At 35.8% G+C, this 13073-nt stretch overlaps 1 protein-coding gene across 2 annotated transcripts in view; it reads left to right on the forward strand.

Annotated features, from left to right (window-relative positions):
- IL7 (interleukin 7) overlaps positions 1-9860 on the forward strand; it is a 59575-nt gene extending 49715 nt beyond the window's left edge. For both annotated transcript variants that reach the window (XM_025922659.2, XM_025922661.2), the window contains one exon: positions 7917-9860. In XM_025922659.2, the coding sequence (XP_025778444.1) occupies positions 7917-8036 (120 nt within the window). In that variant the 3' untranslated portion in view covers positions 8037-9860. The remainder of the gene's footprint in view (positions 1-7916) is intronic.
- The last annotated feature ends 3213 nt before the right edge of the window (positions 9861-13073 follow it).

Raw genomic sequence — 13073 nt, forward strand, 5'->3', positions numbered from 1 at the left:
CTCTTTCAGCTGACTCAAAGGTAACCAATGCAGGAAATGATTACTGCCTTGTCTAGCTGCTGATTCAAGTGTAGTTTCTATCTCCCTTCTATACCAGTAGTGAAGCCTCTGGAGTCAGACTCTGGATTCAAATCTCAACTGTACTATTGACTGATGGCATGAGATTTATTTTTATTTATTTTTATTTTTTTTTAAGGTTTTATTTATTTTTGAGACAGAGAGAGACAGAGCATGAAGGGGGAGGGGCAGAGAGAGAGGGAGACACAGAATCGGAAGCAGGCTCCAGGCTCTGAGCCATCAGCCCAGAGCCTGAGGCGGGGCTTGAACTCACGGACTGCGAGATCGTGACCTGAGCTGAAGTCGGACGCTTAACCGACTGAGCCACCCAGGCGCTCCTGGAATGAGCTTTAAAAAGTTACTTCTTTGAATCCCTGTTTCCTCAGTTCTGCATTAAGACTAATAGAAGTAGCTACCTCTGTTATATGAGAATTAAATATGATTATATAATATGCTTTAAAAAGTGTTTGCCACATAACAAGATTCAGTGAGCAATACAGCACCACCAGTGGAGGCTGGAGCCACTTACACCAAACCCTGCCCCCCTGTATCCTGCAGGGGCATCTTTATTAGGACAGGTCTGTGAGCAAGCACAGCAGGTCTCTTCCCCAGAGGACCAACACAGACACCCCGCATGCAGCAGGTCTACTGATCATAGAGTGCTCCAAAGTTTCTGCTTCGGTTCTGGTGGAAATAGGACTGGGCTTTTTTTTTTTTTTTAATTAGGCTTATAATTTTTCTTTGTTTGTTTGGGTTTTTTTCCTTTTCCCATTTTTGGATCAGGTCTTTCTTTCTTTCTCATTGGAATCAGGCATAAAGTTTTTTCATTGCTTATTTGTTTTTGTTCCTTTTCTTTTTCTCTTTTTTTGGAGGATTTTTTTTAAAAATCAGGCTTATTTTAACAAACAAATCAAATACACCTATTTATAAAGGCCCAAACACTCCCCATTGCAAACAAGGGGGAACTCTGCAGAGGACTGACCTGGGGAAAGAGCAGCCAAATCACAAAAGTAGAGACTGCACACAGCATACACCAGAAACATTTCCTAAAGCACCAGGTCCTGGACAATGTATGATCCCTTCTTAATATAGCACTACTCTCAGGAGCAGGAAACAACAACCTTTCATAACACGGAAAAGACAGAAACTTAGACAAATGACAAGATGGAGGAATTCTCCCCAAAAGAAAGATCAAGATGTAACCACTGCCAGGGATTTGCTCAAAACAGATATAAGCAGTATCTGAACAAGAATATTGAACAACAGTCATAAGAATACTAACTGGGCACGAAAAAAGCATAGAAGACACCAGAGAAACGCTTGCTGCCGAGATAAAAGACCTAAAAACTAGTTAGGCTGAAATAAAAAATGTTTTAACTGAAAGGCAAAACCAACTGAATGTAATCACAATGGGGATAGAAGAATCAAAGGAATGAATAGGTGATATAGAAGATAAAATTATGGAAAATAATAAAGTTGAAAAGAAGAGGAAAAACTATTAGGTCACAAATAAAGACTTAGGGAACTCAGTGATTCCATAAAGTACAATAATATCCATATCATAGGAGTCCAAGAAGAAGAGCAGAGAAAAAGGGGCAGAAGGTTTATACGAACAAATTATAGCTGAGAACTTCCATAATCTGGGGAAGGAAACAGGCATTCAAGTTCAAGAGGCACAGAGAACTCTCATCAAAATCAACAAAAGCAGGTCAACACCATGATATATCATAGTGAAACTCGCAAAATACAAAGGTAAAGAGAAAATTCTGAAAGTAGCTAGGGACAAAAGGTCCTGAACCTACAAAGGTAGACACATAAGGTTAGCATCAGACATATCCACAGAAACTTGGCAGGCCAGAAGGAAGTGGCATGATATATTCAACATACTAAATGGGAAAACTATGCAGCCAAGAACCTTTATCTGGCAAGACTGTCACTCAGAAAAGGAGAAATAGAGTTTCCAAGACAGGCAAAAAAAACTAAAGGAGTTGGTGAACACTAAACCATCTCTGTGAGGATTTTTAAAGGGGGCCCTATGAGCAGGAAAGAGATACCAAACACAACAAAAACTAGAAAGGAAAAGAGACAATCTACAAGAAGAGTGACTTTACAGGTAATACAATGGCACTAAATTCATATCTATCAATAATTACTCTAAATGGAAATGGACTAAACGCTCCAATCAAAAGACACAGGGTATCAGAATGGGCAAAAAAACCCAAAAAACCAAAAAACTCCTTGATATGCTGCTTACAAAAGACTGATTTTAGCCCAAGACACCTCAACATGGAAAATGAGGATATGGAGAATCATTTATCATGCTAATGGGCATCAAAAGAAAGCTGGAGTGGCCATACTTATCTCAGACAAACTAGACTTTATTATTTTGTTTTATTTTATTATTTTATTTTATTTTATTTATTTCATTTTATTTTTTAAATAGAAATAAATAAAGACAGACAGTGTGAGTGAGGAAGGGCAGAGGGAGGGAGACAGAGAATCCCAAGCAGGCTCCATACTGTCAGCACAGAGTCCCATGGAGGGCTTGAGCTCATGAAACCACGAGATCATGACCTGAACTGAAATTAAGAGGTGGACACTTAACTGACTGAGTCACCCAGGCACCCCCAGAAAAACTAGATTTTAAACCAAAGGCTGAAATAAGAGATGAAGAAGGGCACTCTATCATAATAAAGGCATCTATCCATCAAAAAGATCTAACAATTGTAAATACTTATGCCCCCAGTGTGGAGCCACCTAAATATATAAATCAGTTAATAATAAACTTAAAGAACTTAAAGTGAATAGACACTTCTCCAAAGAAGACATCCAGATGGCCAACTGACACATGAAAAAGTGCTCAACATCACTCATCATCAGGGAAATACAAATCAAAACCACAATGAGATACCACCTCACACCTGTCAGAATGGCTAACATTAACAACTCAGGCAACAACAGATGTTGGCGAAGATGTGGAGAAAGAGGATCTCTTTTGCATTGTTGGTGGGAATGGAAGCTGGTGCAACCACTCTGGAAAACAGTATGGAGGTTCATCAAAAAAAAAAAAAACCCTAAAAATAGAACTACCTATGGCCCAGCAATTGCACTACTAGGTATTTATCCAAGGGATACAGGGATGCTGTTTCAAAGGGACACATGCACCCCAATATTTATAGCAGCACTATCAACAATAGCCAAAGTATGGAAAGAGCCCAAATGTCCATCGATGGATGAATGGATAAAGAAGGTGTGGTATATACATACAATGGAGTATTACTCGGCAATCAAAAAGAATGAAATCTTGCCATTTGCAACTATGTGGATGGAACAGGAGGGTATTATGCTAAGCGAAATTAGTCAGTCAGAGAAAGACAAGTATAATATGACTTCACTCATATGAGGACTTTAAGACACAGAACAGATGGCCATAAGGGAAGGGAAGCAAAAATAATATAAAAACAGGGAGGGGGACAAAACATAAGAGACTCAAATATGGAGAGCAAACAGAGGATTACTTGAGGGGTTGTGGGAGGGGGGATGGGCTAAATGGGTAAGGGGCAATAAGGAATCTACTCCTGAAATCACTGTGGCACTACATGCTAACTAATTTGGATGTAAATGAAAAAAATAAAATTAGTAATAAAAAGAAAAACAATAGTAACAAACTTAAAGAACTCATTGATAATAATACAATAATAGTAGGAAACTTTAACACCCCATTTACAACAATGGACAAATCATCTAAGCAGATCAGCAAGGAAACAATGGCTTTGAATGATACACTGGACCAGATAGACTTAACAGATATATTCAGAGCATTGCATCCAAAAGCAGCAGAATACACATTCTTTCTGAGTGCACATGGAACATTCTCCAGAAGAGATCACATACTGGTCAGAAATCAGGCCTCAGGCAGTACAAAAAGATTGAGATCATACCACACATATTTTAAGACCACAACACCATGAAACTTGAAGTCAATCACAAGAAAAAATTTGGAAAGACAAGGTTACAGAACATCCTACTGAAGAATGAATGGGTTAACCAGGAAATCAAAGAAGAAATTTAAAAAAATACATGGAAGCAAATGAAAATGAAAGCACAACAGCCCAAAACCTTTGGGATGCAGCAAAGGCAGTCTAAGAATGAAGTATGTAACAATACAGGTCTCCTTAAGATGCAAGAAAAGTCTCAAATACACAACCTAACCTTACACCTAAAGGAGCCGGATAAAGAACAGCAATTAAAACCCAAACCTAGCAGAAGAAGGGAAATAAAATAAAATAAAATAAAATAAAATAAAATAAAATAAAATAAAATAAAATAAAATTAGTACAGAAATAAATGATACAGAAATTTTAAAAAAGAATAGATCAACGAAACCCAGAACTGGTTCTTTTAAAGAGTGAACAAAATTGATAACCCCCTAGTTGGACTTAACAAAAGAAAAGAGAAAGGACCCAAATAAATAAAATCATGAATTGAAGAGGTGAGATCACAACCAACACTGCAGAAATACAGAGAATTGTAAGAGAATAATATAAGCAATTATATGCCAACAAACTGGGCAATCTGGAAGAAATGGACAAATTCCTAGAAACATATAAACTACCAAAACTGAATCAGGACGAAATAGGAAATTTTAACAGACCCATAACCAGTGAAGAAATTCAATCAGTAATCAAAAATCTCCCAACTACAAGGGTCCAGGTCCAGATGGCTTCCCAGGCGAAGTCTACCAAACATTTAAAGAAGAGTTAATACTCATTCTTCTGGGAGTGTTCCAAAAAATAGGAATAGAAGGAAAACTTTCAAACTAATTCTATTAAGCCAGCATTACTTTGATTCCAAAACAAGACAAAGACCCAACTAAATAGAATTTCAGACCAATATCCTTGATGCACATGGATGCAAAAATTATCAAAAAGACACTAGCAAATCAAATCCAACAGTATCATAAAAGAATGATTCACCATAATCAAGTGGGATTTATTCCTGGGCTGCAGGGGTGGTTCAATATCCACAAATCAATCAACATGATACACTACGTTAATAAAAGAAAGGATAAAAATCATATTACCCTCTCAGTAGATGCAGAAAAAAGCATTTGACAAAATATAGCATCCTTTCTTGATAAAAACCCTCCAGAAAGTAGGGATAGAAGGAACATACCTCAGCAGCCTAAAGGCCATATATGAAAGCCCCACAGCTAATATCATCTTCAGTGGGGAAAAACTGAAAGCCTATCGTATAAGGTGAGGAACATGGCGAAGATGTCCACCCTCACCACTGTTGTTCAGTATAGTACTGGAAGTCCTAGCCTCAGCAGTCAGACAACAAAAAGAAATAAAAGGCATTGAAATTGACAAGGAAGAAGTCAAACATTCGGTCTTCGCAGATGACATGATAACTCTATGTAGAAAGCCCAAAGGACTCCACCCCAAAATTTCTAGAACTGACACACAAATTAAACAAAGTTGCAAGATATAAGACCAACATACAGAACTGTTGCATTTCTATACACCAATAATGAAGCAGAAGATGGAGAAATCAAGAAATCGAACCCACTTACAATTGCACCAAACTGTAAGATACCTAGGAATAAGCCTAACCAAAGAGGCAAAAGATCTGTACTCTGAAAACTATAGAACGCTTTTGAAAGAAATTGAAGAAGACACAAAGAAATGAAAAAATATTTCATGCTCGTGGATTGGAAGAGCAAATATTGTTAAAATGTCAATACTACCCAAAGCAATCTACACATTGAATGCAATCCCTATCAAAATGCCACCAGCATTTTTCACAGAGCTAGAACAAACAATTCTAAAATTTGTATGGAACCAGAAGAGACCTGAAGAGCCAAAGCAATCTTGAAAAAGAAAACCAAAGCAGAGACATCACAGTTCCAAACTTCAAGCTGTATTACAAAGCTGTAATCATCAAAGACAGTATGGTACTGGCACAAAAACAGACACAGAGATCAATGGAACAGAATAGAAAGCCCAGAAATGGACCCACAATTATATGGTCAACGAATCTTCAGCAAAGCAGGAAAGAATTTAAGAAACAAAACAAATATGCATCAGGGAAAAAAAGAGAGAGAGAGAGAGAGAGGCAAACCAAGAAACACTCTTAACTATAGAGAAGAAACATGGTTACCAGAGGGGAGATGGGTGTGAGGATGAGTTAAATAGGTGATGGAGATTAAGGAGTGCACTTGTGATGAGCACATAGTGATGTGTGGAAGTGTTGAATTACTATATCGTACATCTGAAACTAATTTAACACTGTATATTAACTATACTAGAATTTAAGTAAAAGCTTAATACAAAACTTAAAAATGATGTAAATATTAACTAGAGTGGGACATGGAAAACGAAGACAGTTGATTCATAGCAATGATGGGTTATTTCTGTTATTTCACATTTCTGTTACTATTATAATGTTATTCTACCAATAGATATATGGGAGCATGGAAATCCCTTATTTCTCTTAAAGAAGGAGGGGGAGTTGCATGCTCTGGGACTCAGGAAATCATAGGAATTCCAGCTGAACTGGAAGAGTGGAAATGAACACGAGCAATATAAATACACTGAGGGATTCTGGCTAAGAAAATTTGGAAACAAAGCTTAGAGAAGGGAGATAACATCTGTGTTCCCAGGATTACAGAGGTAAAATCATGTTTTTTTTGCATTTGTCTTTTTAATGAATGCTCAATCTTGGTGTCCTAGGAAATGTCACTTAAATTTTCACATCTATGCATTTCAAAACTGCTTAGTCCTATGAATTTCAGTTTGTATTTTGTGAAGATGTCCTAGACCCTCAATAAAATGAATATGAGAAATTCTCCTTCATATTTTTCTTTGAAATCTATTTAATCTTTTAAGTGAATTATTTAAAGGCTATGTGTTAGTGTTACTAAATATATAACAAAGAGAGATCCCAATTTGTGGCTAAACTAATAATAGGACAGATGATCTTAAACCACAGGTATTATACTTACATGACTATGGTAGCTTATTTATCCTCTTGCAGCTCAGTTCCCTCATCTGTGAATGGAGGCAAAATCATCAACTTCATAAAGTCATTAAGTAGATAAAAGGAAATAATGTATGTAAAGCATGGAACGCAATACGTGACCTAGAAAACACTCAATAATTGGTTGTTATCCAAAAGGTGAATTACGCTACCCTCCATGTCCCCCTTCCAGGGGTTTACTGGAATGTGATCAAGTGTATACAGAGCTGCTCCCTTATGTATCTATTCCGTGTGAAGTATTTCTTTCTCCACTCTCTGTAGGTTGTACAGGTAGCCTTTTGTAAGATTTTCATCAGGGTCTGAAAACGAGTTTTGAGGCACGTGTCTTCTATACTCTAGTGAAAACCAACCAGATTGTCAGGGTGGACCTTAGGGCACAAGCTCAATCAGGTAGATCATCATCAATCAACTTTGCCAAAATACCCTGAATGTTTTCAGTGTTAATTCTTCCTTCCACAAAAAAATACACTTTTGCCTATATTAAACAAGACAATTGAGTAATCCACAAATATCTTTTCCATGTAAATTTCAGCAGAATTTCAATAGCATGTACACTGTTGCAGTGGTGAAAATGGCAGCCACCTGATGTAGCTCTTTAATCCTAAATCTTAAACCACAACAATCTTGAATTTCCTCCACATCAATTATCACAAGTATAGTTAGAAATCATAGTTCAAAAAAAAATATCATTCAAGATCCTCCCTTTTCAATTTCACCAAACTTTCAGCATAACCTAATAGGATGGAAATTAATAATTGAATATTTTAAAAGGTGTTTTTTTAATGTAAATTTGAAACTTTTTAAATTTATTTTTCTAGGAAGACAGCAAATCTTTAAAGGAACAGAGAAAACAGAAGAGCTTGTGTTTCCTAGGGATACTACTACAAAAGATAAAAACTTGTTGGAATAAAATTTTGAGGGGCTCTAAAGAACATTGAAAAATATGGAGTGGCAATATAAAGACATATGACTTTAGTTGTATCTTCCAAGAATCTATTTGCTCCTACAGTTTTTGGGGGTAGAATACCCTAGAAGTGACAGAATGCCTCCTGGTAAAAGTGGATTACAGCAGCTGAGAAATTCATACAATAGAACTAGAACTAGATGGACGCAGACAGTGGAAACCAAATGCTGCAATCAACAAACTATATGTTTTTGGACATAATCAATCAGTATTAATTCTGTGATTTTTGTAAGATAATCCATGTAAACTATTAGTTGCAATAATACTTTTTAAACCTGTTTTACAATTTCAGAAGAAGAGATAAAATCTGTGAAGTATATAAAGGTTGCAAGGATTAAAAAATAACATTGCTTTATTATCAAATTAATTTTATGCATCAGCATACTACAATGAGAGTGGAAATTGGTGTCTCTGTGCTGAAAATGTTTCAGAATTAACAGTGAGATGTGGGTAACATCCATGAGAGGAGGAGTCATATACCTTAAAGCAGCAGCAGTATGAAGGAGTACAAGAGATTTAAGAGAGAGATTAAGACATGTAATCATACATGAATGTATAACACAGTGCCTTCACTAGATGGTATAGCAAATGTTTTAAGATGACCATAAAGGATAGTTTCACAAAATAGAAACTCACCTGTTCTAAGGATGCTAAACCATAATACTGAGTTATTTTGGTCATTTATATGTAATAAAATTTGTCTAAATGAGTTTGCAATTTGGGAAGTATATTTTTAACAGAATAATATATGTTGACCTTTTAATTAATGAAATGTGTATATTTAATTTTGACACTGTATCTTATTATATACAAATATTTTCATACAGTATTACAAACGTTGCTTAGTTTGGATAACATTCCTCCTTTGATAATAAATGGTCTATGTAATAACACTGTCAGATTCACTTAATGCCTTTTAAAACAAGATTTTAATACTGTACCACTATTTGATCTCTCACTGTCATTGAATGTGACTTTTAATACCTTATTACTCAGAATGTGCATGAAACCAGGACCCAAAACTATATAAGAACAGGAACTTTGCTTTCTATGTTAAATTTTAGTCTTTTAAAAGAAGCTTTTGTGTATACCACATCCAGTTTAGAAAAGTCTGCCAATAGTCTTTGCTTACTTATAAAGGGAAATGAAAAACCTATTCTAGCCAGGCCAGAGTCCTTCAACAGCCACCACTTTGCTTAACTCACAGCCTTACTGCTCTTTTATGCTTTCATTACCACCTGGTAAAGTGCTGACCGGCTTTGAGCTTAAGATGAGGCTCTGGTGCCAGTGTGTGGTGGTAAGACTTTCCTCTCGGTTCAGGTTTGTGTCCCTGCCTCTCTTTCTCCCTCTCCCTAAATCCTATGGCGTTTCACCCTCACTGGTGCAGGTAGCTGTGTAGAATTGTACAGACAGTTGTACAGAATTCACTGACTGCTCCATTAATAGGGCTTTGAATCAATTATGTTTTTGTTTGGTTTTCATTATTAACTCAGAAAAGGGAGCTCACACTTTCAGGAGCAAATGATTCTTCACCAAGCTCTTTCTTCAGATGGACTTTTCCAAGTAAGCTATGCTTCCTTCCACCATAAAACATGGTCAACTGTGTGGTACACCTTCACTCTGATGAACTGGTATTGTCGGTAAACCATCAGCTGTAGAAATGAGGGAATTTTAAGTTTCTAAGGCAAGCTCTTCAAACTGTCCTTGAAAGTGTTCCTTGAAGCCTGTCTCAAACATCCCTAACAAGTGTTGAAAATGATTCTGAGATTATGGCAAAATAAAGAACAATATTTTTAAATGCTTGCAATAAGTTATTAAAATTTTCTTCCTTGATTTTCATTTGTTTATGATATGTTTGAATTTTAGAGAAAATTCACACTCAAAACAGTATTCAGCCTATACTGTGTACCAAATGCTTGAAAAAAAAATACCCAGGCATTTATGGTTGTATTTACCTTCGTTGTTTCCTACCCACTAGGAAGGTAAGTGGAGACAAGGCAGGCTAGTTAATAACGAACTTGGATATTATATTTTTATATTTTTACTCTCCAATTAGAGACTTGTTTTATCCCAATGAACATTTTCTTTCCAGTATGTACATTTACAATGCTTTAAAGCAGTATTTTCTAAAGTTTGTCCCAAGTAATCCTAATCCTCATCAATGCTATAGAAAAAGATGATGACGGCACAGAAGATGAAGAAAGATGAGGAGGAGGAGGAGGAGAAATATAAAAAGAAAAATAAAAAGAGGGAGGATTCTGAGTTCTGGAGTCAGATAAATTTTCTTTCAGAGATTTACAATTTATACAAGTATATTAAAGGATGTATAAACACATACAGCTTTAAAAAAAAAGCTTAACACTAAAAATCATTTCCAAAATTTGACTAGAGAGCACTACTTTTATGTAAAATCCATTACCTAAATGCACTTTGGGGAATATTGCGTTATATAAAGGGTCTCAATTAAAAGTCTTTTAGAATAGGCTCCCAAGGAATCCGTTGAAGGAAATACTCCTTCCAGGATTAAGACAGTTCTCTTAAAACTACAGATCCTGCTCAAACTTCAAGGGGCATCTCAATTCCTTTCTCCTCAATTGCTATGGCTTCCATGATGATTCTAGATAATGTTAATATTTCTTCCTTTCGTTGCCCAGCACTTAATTTCCGGTATCAGGCATTATTATTTGATCAGATTCATCTTAATATTTTATCTTAAATACAACTTATTATTTATACAATTTGTTTTCTATCCACATTTGTTTAAAATGTTTTCTCCTGAAAAAGCATATGATCTTCTGCGTTCCTTTAAGTTTCTAATGGGAAAAGCTAGGTATATGGTGGTTAATACATAAAGACAAATCGCATTAAACCAGTGTACCAATAAAAATCTAATTATCAAAAAAATACTTTACTGCAATAAAATACAACTTACTTAAAGGTAGATATGCTAGGAGCATAGAACATAATTAATTTAAACCAATAGGACTCCACAGCTTTGTGTTCTCAACATCTCCATGGAATTTTCATTTCTAAACTTTGTTGTGAAACAGCTTTCAGTCTTGATTCTGACCAAATAATAGAATCTGTGGAGATATTATAGGACAAAAAAAAATACAATAGGTAGGTACATTGATAATCACCAATTCCAACAGTTTTTTATGTCTCAGTACCTAAATATATGTATGCACCTAGATTCACCAAGTATTTAGTATTTGAGAAAGACGCAAAATGGTTACTTTGGTTTGGAATAACCTGGGGTTTATTTTCATTTATTTGTTTTACATCCTCTTCTACACAACGGTAAGAAAAAACTGGTTTTCCGTAGAAAACGAGTTTTCTAAGTAGGGGGGAGGTTAGATACACTTTAAGATCTTATTATCAAAGTGAATCAATTTTCTATCTGTATCTTACATGGGGAATATTGTGGAAACATTTACAATTTAGGGCTCACTGCTCCTGTTTTTCTTTCTTTAAAACACAGACTAAGGGTCCCATCCTTTCCACACTTCCCGGGTGGGATTGATGATTTTTTCGTTTGTGCCACCATTAAGGTCAACAAATAACTCAATAATCTACCAGGTGCCACCATGTGAGAGATGGGCATGTGCTTGCCAATTTCTACCTTTGATGCTTATCACAAATTTTATGTTTGAAAATAATCTGAATCAAATGGGAACATTTTACCTAAGAATTTAATTGGACAGGAACTCTTATAAATTGTTCTGGAAATGGTCCAAATCCTATCAAATGAAAGGCGGTTGGTTTGAAGAACATCTCATCAGGTGAAGTAAAAGCTTTCTAGGAGAAATCAGAAAGATCTGACAGGAAAGTATAAAATCACAGATATCTACCTTATCATCTCCTTACCCAGCATTCCCAGCAGAAAGGAAAGGATTTGTCTTTAGCTGTGAAAAAGTTTAAATATGTAGACAAATACATCTTTATACTTAAGAAAGAGGAGTTACTTTCATCAAGGTTAAGTTAAATACTATGGTTGGGACTTCTATCTTCACAGCCCAGTGGGTTTAAAGAAGCCCCATCCTTTGAATACCACTTAACAGGAAGATGCAACACAGATACAGATAATTCACTCAACAAATATTTATTAAGTATCCATCTCTAATGTGACAGTTCTGGACCTAGAGGTACAAGAAAGCCCCTGCCTTCAGGGAGCATATATTCCAAAAAAGGCAACACTCAACAAATGAACAAAATTATTACAGAAAACAAATTCTCTGGAAAACAAAGAAAAAACAAGATTGATCAACAGAGGAGGTATTTTAGGTAAGATGATTAAAAACCCCTTTGAAGACATTTGAAAGTATGTTATTGGTCTCAAAAATGTCAACATATATCACTGGCAATATAAATTTCATTGATTCAAGTAATTTGCAAAAAATCAAAACAATACTTCAACTATAGTATAGTACATTGTAATAAATTATGAAAATATCGATTGTTGACTCTGAAGCTGTATGTTGCCCTCAAGTATAAGCTTTATTTATATATTTTGAAATAATTTCAGATATATAGGAGTTGCAAAGATAGTACAGAGTGTTCCTGTATACCTTTTACCAAGTTTCCTCTAACACTAACATCTTACATAAGCATGGTACATTTATCCAAACCAAGAAATTAGCATTCTTTGTTGTGGGGGTGGGTGTGTGGTGCATGACTGAATGATTGGCAGCATCCCTAGTCACTACCAGAGAAATTGAGGTTACGAGAGGGGAGGGATGGGGGAAATGGGTAAAATAGGTGATGGGGATTAAGGAGTGCACTTGTCAGTGATGAGCACTGTGTGATGTATGTATGGATAGATTGTTGAATCACTATAGTGTACACCTGAAACTAATATAACAGGGTATGTTAACTAACTGGAATTAAAAACTTAGGAGCGCTTGGGTGGCTCAGTTCGTTAAGCATCTGACTCTTGATTTCAGCTTAGGTCATGATCCTGTGGTTTGTGAGATCAAGCCCTGTGTTGGCTGCATGCTGAGGGTACAGAGCC

The sequence above is a fragment of the Puma concolor genome, chromosome F2, assembly GCF_028749965.1.
Source record: "Puma concolor isolate L17-30 chromosome F2, mPumCon1.1.hap2, whole genome shotgun sequence".
Lineage (NCBI taxonomy): Eukaryota > Metazoa > Chordata > Mammalia > Carnivora > Felidae > Puma > Puma concolor.